We start from the raw sequence: 18,459 nt of genomic DNA on the forward strand, positions 1-18,459 counted from the left end.
TTGCCAGTGTGTACAGATACAGTTGATCTTATAATATCATGGAATATTATATTATGGATTATGAGTCTTATAATAATATGGAATAATACAGCATTGTGTTGACCGTATAGTCTGTTACACTATGAGCCCCTATGCTATGCAAAGGGCATAGTAAGTTCATTATAAATTGCTACATGCAAAACTTGTAAATGAATCTGAGAAGTGTGTGTATCTTGAAAAACCAGTTTTCTGTTCTGTGGTATTAGGGTATTAGGACTTTATCTAGACCTTCTTACCTGTTCATTTGTGTTGCGGTTGTGATTGCACAATGTTTATCATTGTTTTGTTAAATGTATTCTATGTATTTAAGATGTGTGACATTTTTAAAGAGAATAATTTTGTTTGTGGTGATAGTGCTGTGGGACGGTCTGTATGTCAAATGCTCTGATTGGTCAATAAATAAAACACTGATTGGCTAGTAGTCACGCAGGAGGAAGTATAGGCGGGACAATGAGGAGAATAATTCTGGGAAGTGGAAGGCTGAGTCAGAGACACTGCCAGCCTCCACCATGACAAGCAGCATGTGAAGATGCCGGTAAGCCACGAGCCACGTGGCAAGGTATAGATTTATGGAAATGGATTAATTTAAGCTATAAGAACAGTTAGCAAGAAGCCTGCCATGGCCATACAGTTTGTAAGCAATATAAGTCTCTGTGTTTACTTGGTTGGGTCTGAGTGGCTGTGGGACTGGCAGGTGACAAAGATTTGTCCTGACCTTGGGCCAGGCAGGAAAACTCTAGCTACAGTGATAGTGTGCACTTAAAATTTGTACACTGAGGAGGCAAAAGCAAGAGGTTCTCTGGTAAGTTCAAGGTCAGTCTGTAGTTTTATTCTGTTACTATAGCATATTTATATCATTTAACTGATAATGGTTAAACTATTCTTTTATTCTTGAAATAAATGCTACCTGCTAATGTATGTCATTACTTTTACATGTTAGATTATGTTCATAACATGCATTGATTTGCAGTTTTCTCTTCTGTTGATAGCTTTGCCTAAGTCTAATTTTTTATTAGGATAAAATTAATGTTTCAAAGATGAGTCAGGATGTATTCTTCTTTTCTATTATTTAGGGTAGTTTATAAAAGATTATGATATATTAAGGAAATGAGTATGTGCAGAAAATTTCAGGAAACCATTATCCAGATCTCAGATATTTACAGAAGTACAACGAAAGTATGGAAATGTAAACATTACTAGGAATAAGAAAAATGCAGAAGTAAATGTTAACACAATATACAGAGAAAATCATTGGAACCAAAGACTACCTCTTGCAAAGTAAAGTCCCTTTTTATAACAGGTTGTATTTCAGAAAATAATGGATATTTTTTTCCTATTTGTTTATTCCACCAAAAATTAGAAAATACTAGAGAAAGCTGAATATAGCTACATAGCAAATTACTTGCATGAGCGTATGAAGCAAATTATCTCCCATTGTTTCAACAACTAAAAATGTTTCACTGAGCACATTGTGTTCATATGGATGACAGTGAAATATATTTAGAAACTATTAGATCACAGCATTTTTGAAAATGTGTTTTCACTTATTCCTCTAAAAATAAAATGTTGCTTAATGGGATCCAAAACATTGCAAACTTTCAAATGTGTGTGTTGGTTTTAAAAAAGAGAAGATAAAGAAAAAAAGCTGCAGTTTCTTTAACTGAAGAATTGGAGAATTGTCCTTTTTCAGGACATGTGGATGCCTTTGGACTGTACTTAATTCCATATAAAATTTGATATATACAAGAAAATAAAATTGACAGGTTTTTCTGAAAACTAGATATCAAGCTAGATTTTTGTCTTCCCTTTGTGATCCTTATTCATTTTTTCCTTCCAGGTGAAGCTTTTGATTCAAAGACAAATCTCTTATCTAAGTTTTATTTCTAAAATAATAAAGATAATGACTGAGGTTACCAGCCATTTAGCAGAATAGATAGCACCATGAAGGTGCAAACACTTTATTAGCTGATGTAATAAATGTGTGGAGAGACAGGAGCAGAAAAAAGCAATGCACACGTCAATGTGTCATGGTGGATAAGTGTGTTAGTCCTGGCTCCTTCTATTTGCGTTTATTCTCACTGGAGTTTTCGGGCTTATCTTATTATGAGAAACCTACCTGAAGGTGAAGAGCCTGTAGACTTTCTGGAAGTGGCAGAGGAATGTGGTCCAAGCTGTTATCCGTGATATAGAGATGATGGAGATCATACATGTCCTGTAAACACCCATATGGAAGGCTTACTAAGTTTCTTCTCCATGCAGTCATTTGTAAATTAGCATGTCCCTGTGGGGACCCTGTTCTCTAAATCACTAAACAATACAATTCAATTTTGGAAAATTTGACTACAAACATATTTCTTTATGAAAATGAAAATGATTTTCAGTCTCTTAGAAAACACGTATGTTCAATATACTTTCTCAGTTTACACAAGGCAGCTCTTTTCCATGGAATACTTTTTGAAATTAGATCCTTAAGATTTTTTTCATACATAGCAAGAGCTTCCTTTATTTTATAGGTTTGGAGAAATAAAAAATTTCTTTTTATCCAAAGACTGGTTGCTTAGTAAGGAAAATAAGAAAAATGGTTGCAAAGCAAGACAGAAAACATTTAGACAATAACTGGTCTATGCTAAGCAGACAGCACAGTAAAACAAGGACTCATCCCCACCCATGCCCTCTAATTTCAACCCTTGCCAGTCCACCATGTGATTCCCTAATCTCCTTAGCTACCCTTGGCAGGATAATTAACAGAGAAACTTAAGAACAAGTTCACACCAACCAACACCATCTCCCAGAGTATATTATGTTTGCCTTAAAAAAACAAGTAAAAACTCATCATTCAGCCTATATCTAGAGGAGAATTTTGAATGGGATGGGGAGTGTGTAAGACAGCCAGTTGATATTGTTCTTGGATTTCAGCTTTGTTCTAAGCAGGACCTCCAGATTCAAACTTCTTCTCTTCACTTACAAAACAAGTTCCCAAAGGATAACTGAATCTAGACTCTTTTTTGGTTTCTCGAGGCAGGGTTTCTCTGTGTAGCTTTGGAGCCTGTCCTGGAACTCACTCTGTAGTCCAGGCTGGCCTCAAACTCACAGAAATCTGCCTGCCTCTGCCTCGAGAGTGCTGGGATTAAAGTCGTGCGCCACCACAGCCCAGCACAATCTAGACTCTTTATGGCCTTATGACTTTAGAGCACTCCTGCTCCCTGCCCATCACCTAACAACATTTTATCTGCCTCTAGGTGGAGTTCTAAGAAGACCTCAATTTTCTGGCGTGAGCCTCCTCCAGGAGCTTTTAAAAGCAGACATGTGTCCAATTACCACTCACTTCTAATTTGAGCCCCACTTTCCACTCTTGGTGTTTGACCACTCTTAGAATAAACCAGAATCTATCCTATTTTCAAAGTTTCTGTAAGTAATGCAGGGAAGTTTATTTTAGAAGTTACTGGTACTATTCTGTGAAATCCTTTTGGAGGCATGAAATGGCTAGTCCATGACAGATGAGGAAGGGGAGGATGAGGTCTACCGTGTGACACCTAAAACTTACTTTAAATGCTTCTTGCTTAATCCCTTTCCTTCCGAGTCTATTGTTGCTGATATCAATAAATGTCAGAGTGGTTGGCAATTCTGGAAGCTGCTTTATTTTATTGTCACGTAGGACAAGCTCCTGGAGACGAGGCAGTTTTCGGAATGCGTCTTCGTCAATCTCCGATATTAAATTTGATGTCAGATCAATCCTTTTTAAATCACCTAGAGGAAAAAAAAGTGATGTCAGTAGCTAAACATTCTTCAGTGTGGTTTACTCGACTAAAACACGAACCACAAATCACAAATTTGCAGTAGATCTGTAATAAAATATCCATACTTAGGCTTGCAAAGTCATTTTTGTTGATCTTTTTAATTCTGTTAAAGCGCGAATAGAAATATGTAGTCTTCTTAGGGAGTGGAGGAATAGCATCAAGTTCATGGTCATCACAGTATACAGTGGTACTTATACAAGTGCACAGAAGGCAGGTTGGAAAGTCTGAAATGTATAGGTAAATAATTATATGTCAGTAAAAGAATTCTAAGGACAATGTAGTTCTGATTATTTAGTAGTAACGATTAAAATATCACTCAAAACTTCCTGATGTATTTCACATTTTCTCAAAGCATTTTTGGCAAATGATACATTAAAGTCAAATCCATAAGTTAAAGCATCTACAACATCGCTTGTAAATCCTATTTTAATGGATATATTATGGCTATTACTTTTATACCTAGAAGGAATTTTGTTTTCAAAACATAAACATTGGGTTTATATTTTTTATAAAGTTAAATCACCATGTATTCATGACATATATGACTCAATATCTAAACATTTCACTAAAATGTGTTTCAAGAGAAGATCACACAAACTGATATTTATTCATTCAATACATATGTATTTCATATACATGATATGATGGTGATTACTGAAACACTGGTGAAAAAAGACAGACAGCCCTGCTTTTTGACATATTATGTAAGATAAACGCTAACCACAGAAATCAATATCTCGAAGTCTGATATGAACATAAATACAGAGTCATTTGGCTTAGTGGGAGAATCATGAACGGGAATCTCTGAGGCAGCAAATGTCAACCTGCTATATACATAAAAAGGAGTTGAAACGTAGGTGAGAAAAACAAAGAAAAATATGACAGGAAAAGAAAGGCACATTTGCCAAAGACCTTTCTCTTTTTTCTTTCTTTCTTTCTTTTTTTTTTTTTTTTTTTTTTTTTTTTTTGGTTTTTCGAGACAGGGTTTCTCTGTGTAGCTTTGCGCCTTTCCTGGAACTCACTTTGGAGACCAGGCTGGCCTTGAACTCACAGAGATCCGCCTGCCTCTGCCTCCTGAGTGCTGGGATTAAAGGCGTGTGCCACCACCGCCCGGCCAAAGACCTTTCTCTAAGACTCAACAACAGTCCTTGGGGCTAAACTCAGAGGGGGCCAACCATACTCCAGGTGAGAGCCCTTTTGCATTGTGCTACAGGAGGTCTTCCCTCTCTTATAGATGGACAGAGTAACTGTTAACAGCTCACTCTGCCTGGGAGGGTGATCAGACTGAAAGAGGGCCAAGGGGGATGAGGGGATATGAGCTGCAGATTAGAGATGTGGTGTACATGATACATTGTGGTTGCTTGGCTCTGGTAATGATGACAGCAGAGACGGAGGGGGTTGAGAGTGGGGGAGGGAGGGAAAGAGAGTCTTTATTTCACGACCTGCTTACTATTTACCTGGAGAATGATAAGCTTCAAAGGAGACAAAAATGATCAGAAAGAAAGTGTGAAAATGGGGCATAGGGCCATATTGGTGGACACCAAATGGAGGAAGAGTTTGAAAGGAAAGGATATTTAATTAGCTTAGTTTGTTAGGTAAATAAGCCATGAAAATGTTCTTGAACTTGGTATTGCAGGGATATTCAGCCTTTGTAGAGTCTGTATAATGATGGCAAAGGAGGCCAAATTATAAACCATTACAGGTAAAACTGGAGGGAAGAAAAACAAGACAATGTTCTAGAGGTGTTTACTGAAAAGAATGATGGACAAAATGGTAATGCTTAAGATGTATTTGTGCTTTGGTAAAGCAATGTGTTCTAGCTTCATTTCTGATACTGTGATAAAATAAATTGACTCCCCCCTGCAAATGAATTAATGTACCACGGGTTTATGTCAGTTTACAGTTCTAGGTTACACTCCATCACTACAGGGAGGTTACAGCAGCAGGTGCTTGGAGCAGCTTGTCACATCACATCCACAGCCAAGAGCAGAAAGAAATAAAAACATGCATGCTTGGTACTCAAGTAGCCTTTTCTACTCCTGTAAGACAAGCCAGGGTCCTGAACTGGGCAATGGCGTCAGCCACTCTAATGCTGGATCTTCTATCTTTATTTAGGGTAATCAAGACAATCTCCACAGATACATCCAAGGGCCAGTCTGATATAGACAATCCCGAGTTGAGATTGCCTTGGCAGGTGATTCCAATTTGTTTCAAGTTGACAATTAAAATCAACCATCACAGTGGGTAATCACAGCGAGAGGGATTGTAAGTATGAACTCCATAGCGGAAGTAGTAGGAATTGGACCTTGTTGCACAGAAAAAAAAAAAAAAAAGGATCAATACCCCCCAAGTGGGAAGACATACAGTCTCTCAGTTATGCTAGGAATAAATGGATGGAGGGGTGATTGTTAATATAGGCGGAGGGTGGATCTGCTATGGCTGAAGAGTGCATTTTCTCTGTGAAGTAAGACATTGTCTGATGAGCTGAGGGGTAAAAGGTGGACATGGATGAGAGCAGTGAGGGATGAGGTGAATGGAGGAGAGGAAGTAGCTTGGGGACAGGTGAAAGACTATGAGATGACAGAAGCATCTTATACTCTAGACTAAGAGAGGGAAGGGGAGAAAATTTAAAAACTATAACTTAGCGTTGTTCAGGCACCAATTAGTCTCAGTTTGCCTGGAACGTTCTTAGAACGTTCTTACTCATACTCAGACTAAGAGGAATGTTTGTTCACTTTAGTTAAGGGGGTCTTTTTTTTGTCATTTCTGATCAAGAACTGATAATGTATCCATTAATATCTTATTGTTTTCTTTAAATAGGTGTATTACACACAGTCAGAACTTCAGAATGAAAACCATTTAGCCGAGAAAAGTAAAGAGAATTCTTTAAAGAGGATCTGCAAACTATTTAATCTTTGTGATGTCCTCTAGTCACTAAAATTTCATTATTTCCACTAATAAGTCTTAAATTAGGGTGTTTGATTTTTACAGTGTTGTCTTATATTTTAGTATTAATTGCACAGAATAATTTATACATATTCACATGGATTGTGATTTTTTTCACTGTTCAGTGATTGTGACCATTTGGATTGGATTAATTTGATTAAAAAAAAGTTTTGAATTTTAAAATTTTCCAAGCTGTTAAATATTCATACATGTATGCTTCTTTTCTGGAAATTAAAATGTAACTTAAGTTTTAACTTCATTATATATCCTCAGTTTACTCAGTTATAAAAGTAAGAAAAATATCAATTTGTTGATACTCTCTCAAAAATTACTGAAACCAAATTTGACTATAGCTTTTAAAAGGATTGTGCCCAAGCTATGCTAACAGGGCTAGGCTTGGGAATATGGGGATGGCACGGGTAAGAGAGGTCCTGGGCCTATGTACAAGCCTGGTATTGTAAACCTAGCCAACTATTCATGACGTGGGAGGTCATAAACTCTAGAGGAAAACGTACTAAAACTGTTTTCCTAAACCAATATAATTTCTAACTTTCTTAATACTTATGCTTATGTCCACAGATAAGAGTACAGTTGGGTAGCTTGATCTGCTTAAGAGACCCCCTGCCAGTAGGATCATGATACATCTCTGGTGCATGGGCTGGCTTTTTGGAGCCCACTACCTATGGTGGGACACCTTGCAGAGCCTTGAGGGGCTTGGACCTGCCTCTACTGAATGTACCAGACTCTGCTGACTCCCCATGGGAGGCCTTACCTTCTTGTAGGAGGGAATGGGTGTTGGGTTGTGGGGGGGAGGCTGGAGGGGTGGGAGGAGGGAAGAGAGAGATCTGTGACTGGTATGTAAAATGAATAAAACAGTTCTTAATAAAAAAAAAAGAGCAATTTTCTGTCATCAAAGTTTCTCTTTACAATAGATGGAGACACTTACCGAGATCCATAACTGGTCAACATTCATAGACTGTGAGGTACCCAGCTACAACTGATGCATCTACAATGCAACTCCTACAGCTAAGTCTTAGGGGAAATTATGCAAGATGGTGTAGAAAGATTGTAAGACCCAGATGATCGGGATGCCTGCTATTAGAGAGGGTCTTTTAGAGCAGGCAGGGGAGACATAGCTATGAAATATCAAAAACATGGCTGTCCACACAAAGCCCTGCATAATAACAACACTAGAAGACTTGCCAACATGGATGTGGGAAATTTCACAAGATCTCGCCCCTAGAATAAGAACTAAATGTAGTCCGTGGCTACTGAGAGAGGGGAAAACAATCTTACTCGGGGACAAGCTCCCAGGCAGGTTATCCAGTCGTATGTGGTCAGCCCCAACTCACTTGGGTATAGGAGCAACACTAAATGGACTCAGGACACTATATATAAAGGAACTCATATAGTGGTGTGTGTGTGTGTGTGTGTGTGTGTGTGTGTGTGTGTGTGTGTGTGTGCATGCTTATGTTAGCCAATAATAATAAAAGAAAAAGGCTGCCACCAAATTGAGAGGGATTTGGAAAAAATGAAAGAGAGAAGAGAGTAAGTTGTGAAAATGATGTAAATGTAGTAATCATGTATGTAATTCTTTAAAAAAAAAATAAATTAGAGATTGTGTAGTATGTGTCTGTATTGTTCCTGGACCAACTGAAAGCATGAATTTGAGAAAAAGCAAGGAGGCTTGGGTAGATTTGTAGGGACGAAACAGAAGGGGGAAATGGTACAATTGTAATCTAAAAATATCTTTTAAAAGCCCAAGGCTCAACTGTTACCCCATGTGGCCAGCTTTTGAAAGAATGAAATTCCCAAACTGTTCTAACTGCTCTAGACACATTTAGTTTTCCTATGTGGGTGCTTTCTTTGTGGAATTTACAGCACTTCCTTATATGTGTATCTTCCTGGCTCTGTTTGTGACATTCTATTACATAGAAATTTAACTATGTGGAAAGAATGTGATATATTCCTTAAAGAAAATGGCTTCAGATTTTGTGTCCATGTCTGCATTCCATGACCACTAGTTCACTTTGATGATTTTGCACAAATTTATAGCATGCTAGCATTTTAGTTTTATTGTTTATAAAGGAGGTGATCATTCCTATTCCAGAGGTTTGTGATTTTGCCAGGAGTTGACATAAATCACTGTAAATGATGGGATAGGAAGGAGGTGACTTTACTATAGAACTCAGTTTTAATAATTGAAAATTTAAACAGGGAGTTGAATGGTCAGGGCATAAGGAAATGTAGAAGGGAAACTGATATATAAAGAAGTAGCTACATAGGATATGTAAGTTGTAGAGATCTACTTTCTCAGACTGAGAGGTGGGGAGACCCAACGTTTTCCTAAAAGTACAGTCTGGAATCCCAACAAGTTGACTTGCAGCCTGAAGTCACTACCCTTTCTAATTATGTCTTTCTTAGTGACAAGATAAAAAGAGTATTACTAACGGAATAGTAAAAGGTAAAGGAAGGATACAGTGTGCTGTTGCTAAGGTCCACAGACAGCAGATGCCCAATTAGCACATACTATCCTTATTCTAATCAACATCATTATGACTTTGAACTTTGCTGCCTTGATCTCAGAGGAAGAGTTTTCATGAGTTCATTGAATGCTGTGTTCTGGAAATGCATGCCACGAAAAGATTTCAAGTAATATAAGCCAGGCAAATATTTCATCCTGAGTCTGGTTATTTGATCATTTCTAACAGGCCAAAGATACATTATAAAAGTTATTGTATATCTGACAACAAAATACATTATAACCCCATGCTTCAAAGTGTATTGCAACATTCTAGAATTTTTGTCTTTGAATTATTCACTTTTCTTTTGGAGTAGAGTTGAAAATTGGCAAGTCATTTTAATTTTAGTTTTCTTTCTTCTTTGAAGGTTTCACATATTTATACCACATATCTTGGTCATATGCACCTTCACTCTCTCCAAATCCCCTCAGTGTCCTCCATCTCATCTCCCTCCTAACTTCATATATTCTTATTTATTATTTTGACCCACTGAGTTCAGTTAATGCTGCTCACGTGCACATGATTGTTGAGTTTATTCATTACAGCATCGGGAACCCAATTACTCCCTCACTAGGACAGGTAGAGTCTTTGTAGAGCTTCTCTCACCCATACTGGAACTTTTAACTGTCTTGATCTTGTGTAGGTAACTACTGCTGTGAGTTTTTGTGTGCAACAGCTATATCATGTCCACAGGGCAGCATTTTGTAGCACCCCAACCCCCATCCTTCAGAACCTATGTTTTCGAGCCGCCTCTTGCAAGATATTTCCTGAGCCCTTGGTTGTAGTGGGCATTCCTGTAGCTGTTCCACCTGTGGCTAAGCACTCACAGTTGCTTATATTAAGGACTTTGAACAAGAATGGGTCTGTATTTTTCACTACCCACTGTAATAAGAAGCTTCTTTAGGCATGGGCAAGACAGACTTCTTGTGCAGTGGGGTAAAGCTTGACATTTTTGAGAGATGGCAAAGTGTATTCAGTTATAATTCATTCCAACTTATCTGACCTTCATTGGTGTGTGGACCCAGAAGCCCTGGGAATTCTGGCTCCTGTGGGGAAGAGCCATCTGTCAGCCGGGGAGTGGATTCTTCATCCTTGTCCTCGTCCTGAGTGTCCCCTAGCTGCGGGCCTGGGGTGAGGAGTTCTCTGTTTCCAGAAAGCCTCTCTGTCACCTTTTCACCCTGGAAACAAGCAGAATTTCACAGCAACCTCAATCACCCTCTATGTCCATGGTACAAATTTAAAACGTGCCCATTTGTGCCACAAGATGTCACTCGTGTTCTTATGTTCAACACAGTGTGCCTCGCCCACCAGCTTGAGGCAGCAAGCCTCTCAGAATTGCTGTTACTGTTTTCAATTAAGGTTGTTTCTCAAATCTTGGGAACTGGTTTGAATGGCATTTTTTTTCTATTTTCTTTTAGCTTCATTTATTTCTTCATTTGATAGGTTTAAAAGTATCTCACTTACTGTTTTCTAATGATACATAGCTTTGTGAGAACACATTGTTGTTAAGAACGTTTCACTTTAATTTAGAAGTGTGCAAAACAAAATTCAAAACTCCCTTTTACTCTTGAGCCCAGTTCACTCTCTTCCCTTGAATAGCTGTTGGAATACTGAGTAGCATTTTCTTCCTTAAGGTTTTGAATTTCTGAAATTAAAATTTTCTCCTCCTTGCAATTATTGGGCATTACTCTTAATGGTCTTTTAGTGAAAATTATCCTTCCTACTGAGGCAAAAATCTACAGTGAAATGAAAAGTATATGATTTAATTATGGGATATCATTTCTTACATATATTTCCACATGGATACAGCAACAATATCTGATAATGTTAAAATTGACATTTTGAGAGATTTGGCAATGGGGGCATTTACAAATAGTAAAAAAAAAAATTTTTTTCAAAACACTTTTTTTTTTCAGATTTCACTATCTTTTCACCTTACATCTTTTTTGTTACAAGTTGTTGCTTCTAAAAATATTTTGAGGCACCCTCATTTCCAGTACCTTTCATTTACACTAGTGTTTATTCCTTTCTGTTTCTTGGTAAGTGTGTTCTTCTCGATGACCTTGTAAGCTCCAGATGGGAATTTGCTTAAGACATTTAGAGCAGCAACGTCCTGGTTCTGTTGTCTGTTATTATCTTGATGTCCCCAGAAATCTTACATTCTTGATTGATCACATCGCTACACACCCATCTGCCTTTATTTTTGCTCATTAAAAAGGCAAAATCCCACAAATTACTTCTAAGTTATTTATTACCAGAATGGTGTAACAACTACTTACATTTTTAAAACAGGAATATAATTAGGCTGGTTATTTATTGCTTGTTTTATACAACCATGTGAATTTTTAAAAGATACACGTATTTTTCATGCCACTTTTGATAGATCTGTATACATTTCATTACTAATTAAAGTGATATTTTTTTAAAGGAACAATTTCATAGGCTCTCTATTTGAGCCTCTTTCTACCTTAGATTTCTGCTCATTGATAAATTAATTTCTTACCCAGGCCTCTTAAGTAGTAAACACTGAATTAAGCCTTTATCTTTGTATTCTAGGATTCAGCATAATAAGCAACCCATAAGATTTATGGATATCATTTTTCAAAAAATTCTTGTCCAAGATGGTTTTAATTCATATCTGCAAATAACCTTAAGGATTTTCTGCAAAGAATCAGAGAATGTGGCAATGCATATTTTCAAGAATTTAAAACATGAAATCTAAAAGCAAATTGCTTGATCATGCAGGAGCCATCCAGAAAGATTCAGTAAAGCCTGGCCAGAAATCTTCAGCTGAGAAGCTGGGGTGCATCTACAGAGAGACACACGGTTTTCATCAGTGTGGCCCTAGTGAGGCAGCTGCAGAAGAATAACTTTCCAGAGACTAAAAGTAGGCTCCAGGAAGGGCGGAAATGGAGACAGATGTTTCACAGAATGGAGGAGCTGCCTAAAGGGAGGAAAACATTCCAGTCGCATAGCCTTGAATCTTTAACTTTGTAGGAAAATGTTTGCACATCCCCTGGCCCACTTTTTTTTTTCCAGATAATTGTTTTTCCACTGATTTGATGTGAAGCTATAAGGTCTCGTTTGTCATCCGATATAATGAGGCCAAACAGCTTTTGGTGTTCATCAGAAATTGTTTTGTTCATGCTTGCTTGAAAATAAAAAGAACAACCTTTAAACCAAGGAAAGGGAATGCATTTTCATTTCAGCAAAATTGCAGAAACTATAACCCCATTATACTGTGCCTGGAGAGTCTTCTGCCTGGTAGACACATTTATTCTGACTATTAAATAAAAGTTGTTTGGGCTGCCGTCTTTTCCCCTCTTTTAACAGTCTTCAAACTGCAATATGAAGTTAGAAGCAATTTCTTCTAAAAAAAAAAATGCGGTCAGGGAATTGTGAACACCTGTCTGTCAGAATGACAGACTTTATACTTATGCTTCGGAAACCTAATTGTGGGTATAAACACAACCCTCACCCCCAAATATCCTTCAGTTATCATTGGTATCACTCAAAGGAAAGCACAGTTGAGTCTCTTATGTAAATATTCACTGATTATTTCAGATTTTTTTCTCTATTCTCTTCTTTCTCTATCTCTTGTTTTTACTCTGCTTTGCTTCCTATGACTTGACTTTTTAATCTGGGTATTATACCTCTCTGAGCTTTATAAGCATTAAAAAAAACCTAATCACTACACTTGAAGAAATTAACATTAACCTAGTGCCAGGTAGCAAAACAAACTTTAACTTTATGTTGTTGTTTTTTGTTTTGTTTTGTTTTGTTTTGTTTTGTGTTTTTAATTTTGGCATTGTAGTAACTCGTGCATTCCTAGTACCTTGCTTACATAACCATGACCTGTAGTATTTGTCATGGTAGATTATGTTAAGGAGTATATTCTATTTCCACAACAGAGTAGATACAAGAAATGACACTGATTGGAGACAGTATCACGGGTTTGGAGAACTCAGCCGATGATGGCAAGGAGAGGTGATTTCCAAGTAAGAATTGATCACTTCAGGGCTGGTCAGTGTTTGTATCCTGCAGAGCTGGGATTCCAGGTAGTCGTCCCAGCACATAGTCCCCTCTCAGGGCACAGGATCTGACAAGATGTGATGAGAGTAAGACCAAGTGTCTGCTACTTGAAGAAAGCATCTCAATAAAAATAAATGCAATTATGTATTTTTATACCGAACAGTACTGAGATTTGTACTAAAATATTAACATTGATATGAGTAATCCTGTAAAATATTTAATATTTGCATTTCTTATCATTGGCAGTATCATTCTTATACATAGCAGTATCTCCTTATGAAGGTATGTTGTGCTATTTTAAGTGAAAATAGTATTTTCTCAAAATTATTTTGACCAAATTCATGGTTTTTTTTTTTTTTTTTTTTTTGTGAAAAACCACATCTGACTGATTCATGTCATTGTGTTATTAGTAGTAAAACTACTTGACTTATTTGGCTTAATTTCAGAGGAGTAATAAGAAAACTGAGTGTGCTGAGAAATAGAAGCTACAGTTCTCCTAGGCTGTTTTCTATGTCGGAGTCCCTTCAACACAGAGACCTTTCTTTTTAAAAATTGTTGTTTTCATTTATTCAGTTTGTTATTCTCATACAAAGCAAAGGGTTTCTGTACAGCACTTTTGCACTTTTACAGTCCTTAGTTGGGGCTGCTTTCTCACACCTGCTTCTTCTCTCTCCCTCCCTCTCTCTCTCCCTCTCTCTGTCTCTGTCTCTCTGTCTCTCCTCTCATTTTCTCTAACCCCCCACTCAACCCTTATGACCCCATTTCCATTTTCATACACTACTTGCTCTGTTACCCAGTCCACACCCCTTCCACACATCTTTTTTCTTCTCATGGGCTCCTTTATAGTATCTTGGACAATGTCCACATTTGTTTGCACATAAAAAAATACACTTATGAATTAGAAGTTCAGGGTAGCCACAAGACATCTGAAAGGAGTTTTTGAAAACGTACAGTGATGATGGTGTACCAGCAACCAGAGGCCTTGAACCAATGACTCACTGCAACAAACATTTGCAAGTAAAGCTGATTGGACAAAAGGGTATACTGTGTAGCACACTATATCTCCCAGTGACACTAAGATGAATGAAGAGATGTTGGAAAGGCAAGAAAGACAGAGGATCTAAGAGGGGTTTTGTTTGTTTGGTTTGTTGGTGATTACATGGCATTCAAATGCTTCTATAAAAAAAGGGAAAGCAACATCAGGGTGAACAGGCTGCCTTCAGTATAGACTTCTTGAGGATCACAAATTACTTGCTCCTCTTGAACATTCTGTTTGAATTAATAAAAGCCAATATTCCTTATTTTGTTGATATTTAGTGTTCTTTTAGCATCAGCACTTAATATGCACCCAGGTGTTAAATGAGGATCTCCATAAAGTAATGTATTTGTGATTGAAAAAGAAGTAAATGCAAAAGGGACTCTAAGGTCTCCGGCTGTTGCTATTTGGAGATTCTGTCTTCCTTTCTTCACATTGTAATTCACGGATATTTTTATGTAGTATTTTGTGAAATAATCAATTGCTAAATTTGAGTGAGCTAACCATAATATAAGCTTTCTTATAGTATTTAACACTTTTAACATTCAGCATTTGATGTACCACCCAAAATTACACTTTTGCATTATGATTATACTTTGAACAAATGTTTGAAAAATTTTTTAGAAAATCAACATTTTGCTTAAAATAGCATAGAATTGTCATATTTCATGGTAACATGTTAGGACTTTTCTTGGCCCTTCAGGGTGCACCTAAGGCCTTGCGAAGGGGAAATCTTAAGGTTATGCAAGTATGTTTGTTAGTGTTTACCTTAAAATGTCAGAGAGAGCTTACATAAATAAGCTAATGATGCATAAGAGAGACTCAGAAAGACAAACTGAAGTGCAGTGAACGGTATGAAGTAATACACATTAGAGTAGACATTAATGAAATTGAGACTAAAATAACAGTGGCTAGAATCAATGAGAGATTTAGGGCTTTGAAAGATAAACAAGACTGACAATTCCCTAAATACACCAATCCAAAGAAAGACAGAAAGTTATTCAATTAAAATTATTGACAACAAGCCGAGCGGTGGTGGCGCACGCCTTTAATCCCAGCACTTGGGAGGCAGAGCCAGGCGGATCTCTGTGAGTTCGAGGCCAGCCTGGGCTACCAAGTGAGTTCCAGGAAAGGTGCAAAGCTACACAGAGAAACCCTGTCTCGAAAAACCTTAAAAAAAAAAATTATTGACAACAAGGAAAATGTTACAATAGTCTCTAATGAAACCTGTGAGGTCACTAAGGGATAGCTTTAATGTTAATTTAAAAAGAACTAGAAAATCTTAAAGAAGTTGATATAGCATTAAACACACATGACATAGCAAACTTAAATCAAGAATAAATTAACAATTTAAACAGACCTATACCAACAAATAAGACAAAAGTAATAGTTAAATGTCTCTGAATAAAAAAAAATCCAAGAATTCACAAATTCACACTTGAATTATACCAAATGTTTATTTAGGAGATAATACAAATATTTTTCACAATGTTACATAAAAAGAAAGGAGAAAACACTACCAAACTCATTCAATGAAGCTAATATAACCCTGGTCCTCAAACTGAATAAAAACAGAACAAGAAAAGGAAGTGTATCAGCCATGAACAACACTGAAAGGTCACTTAGGAGTCATCACAAAACAAATGAACAATCAAACAACAACAAAAATAGGTAAAAACTAAAGATGTGGCTTCCATGTCACCCAATTATACCATCCATTTCTGGACACACGCCCTACATTCTCTCACATCCATGCTTCTTGCCACACTGTTCATGAGAGCTAACACTAGCTTGTATGCCCATCAGCAGATGAATGGATAAAGAAAATGGGGCATATATGCCCAGTATGACTTTTATTTAACTGAAAAGAAGTGAAATGATATCTATAAGAATATGGGTACTTGGAGGTTATTATATTAAGAAAACTAAGACCAACACAGAAAGCAGAACTCCACAGTTTCTCTCATATATAGAATCTTGATTTGAATCTGTACAAGCTTGTGTGTGTGTGTGTGTGTGTGTGTGTGTGTGTGTGTGTGTGTGTGTTTAGACCATAAGAATCCAAAAGGTACAGTGGGAAGAGAGGTAGAGACTTCGGAGGATGGGGGTGGGACAAGGTCATGGGCAGCAATGTGATAGAAGTACATATGACAGTGGATAAGAGGACACTGAAGAACAAAATATACTTGAAAATGCCAAAATAAAAACTATTGACTTTATATAGCAACTTAAAAGGTAACACAAAAGTTTAAAATAATAATAATGACTTACCAGGATACGATGTGATTAGTAATTCAGGACATGCTAATTTTTTTTAGTAGTTTTTCAGTTTGCCTCAATATGTGTTCACTTTTCATAAATGTGTAACTCTAAATGTAGCTAATGTCTTGTAATTTGTTGAATGTTTAAGTAAAAATAATGCAAAAAAAATCAAAAGCTGATTTGAAGACTCTCTAATCTTTATCTTTTGAGGGACTGTGAGATTTTCCATTTTAGTTCATATGTTTATTTTGTTTCCTTTTATTGTGGGTGAAAATTGCAATATTCTATCTTTCATTGCTAGAAAGATTTCTCCTTGAGTTTTATATATGTTTAGTTTACACTCTGTTCACCTTAGCTCCTCAGGCTCTGGGAACTTCCTCAGTTTCTGGTATGCTCTCAAAGGGCATCATCTAGTTCATATTGAAAGTCTCCAAATAATATTAGGAGGGCAGTTTGGCAAAGGAAAACATACCTTTATCTCATATTAGATTCAGTTCAAGCTTCATTTCTCTTTGTTTCCAGAATTCACCAAGTAAGCATGTCAGGGGGACAAGTTAAAAAGTTTAGTGTGCATTAACATCAGTAATCTTGTGAAGTTGGAGCAGCAGAGGGGTGAAAATATTGTATGAGGAACCTTCTAAATTCTAGTTATTTATTTCTAATGGGATAATTTGGCTGATTTTTTATTTTTTTAATTTAACTTTTTCCTATTCTACTATCAAACAAATTACTCTTCTAAGCAAGCTCTTTGCTGTAGGTTTTTTTTTGTACACTGTGAATATGTGTTGCTCTGATTGGTTGATAAAGTTTCATTGGCCTATGGCAAGGCAGCTTAGAGGCAAGCAGGAAATCTAAGCAGATATACAGAGAGAAGAAAGGAAAGTAGTGAGTCACTGTGAGCTGCCACCAGGAGAAGCAAGATGTGAAAGTACTGGTAAGCTACAAAGCCATGAGGCAACATATAGATTAATAGAAATGGGCTGAATTACGTTGGAAGAGATAGCTAGCAAGAAGCCTGCCATAGGCCATACAATTGGTAATTAATATTAAGCCTCTGAGTGATTTTTTTATAAGTGGCTGTGGGACCGAGGGGCTGGGTGGGACCAGAGAAAACTTTCAACTACAACCCTTAATGAGTTACAAAGCTTGGTAGAACAAGACACACTATTGCCAAAGGGATCATAAAACTCCTTTTGGTTGAATACCATCACATTTGCCATTATAAGCATGATAAAATTCAATTTGTCAATAGGAGAAGATTGGAGAAGGATGGATTATTGGCCTTGATAAAGTCAGTTTCTAGAATCTACCTATTTGTCTTTTTGCTATTCAAATTTATTGATCCTCTTCAATTTTTATTCATTTGTTATATTTATTGCAGACTGAATGTGGCTATTGAGTAGCATTTTGAAAAATCATTTTGATGTCATTTGCTTCACCTTAGGTTGTTAGTAAGTTTTCTATTGTAACTCCTGTTTCGATGTCTGTGATCAGCTGTGGACCTTAAGAATCACATGGTGAGTCCATGCCTCTTGCAAACTCAATGGAAGTTTACCAGCACTTGTCCAAGGAGAGGAAGGGCTAGAAATTTATGGAATCAGTGAAAGTTATACACTCTATTAGTGAAGGAGGCAAGGAAAAGATAGGACTAGTCCAATCCTAGATTTGAAATTTGTTCCATGAGAAAAATGTCTATGTAGCATTACAAAAACAGAGAAAAATGAAAATTTCTAAATTTTATATTATATGTGTGTATGTGTGTGTTATATGTTCATGTAAATATACATGTATCTGTGTTGGGAGATACGTGAATGTTTGTATAAAG

At 36.9% G+C, this 18,459-nt stretch overlaps 1 protein-coding gene across 1 annotated transcript in view; it reads right to left on the reverse strand.

The window, feature by feature from the left end:
- Epyc (epiphycan) overlaps window positions 1-18,459 on the reverse strand; it is a 32,098-nt gene that overhangs the window by 1,426 nt on the left and 12,213 nt on the right. Inside the window, exons 2-5 of the mRNA XM_059245692.1 lie at window positions 10,308-10,482; window positions 3,902-4,060; window positions 3,584-3,786; window positions 2,156-2,251 (exon numbers count right to left, since the gene is read on the reverse strand). Of these exons, the coding sequence (XP_059101675.1) occupies window positions 2,156-2,251; window positions 3,584-3,786; window positions 3,902-4,060; window positions 10,308-10,482 (633 nt within the window). The remainder of the gene's footprint in view (window positions 1-2,155; window positions 2,252-3,583; window positions 3,787-3,901; window positions 4,061-10,307; window positions 10,483-18,459) is intronic.

Source organism: Peromyscus eremicus, chromosome 18 (genome assembly GCF_949786415.1).
Source record: "Peromyscus eremicus chromosome 18, PerEre_H2_v1, whole genome shotgun sequence".
NCBI lineage: Eukaryota > Metazoa > Chordata > Mammalia > Rodentia > Cricetidae > Peromyscus > Peromyscus eremicus.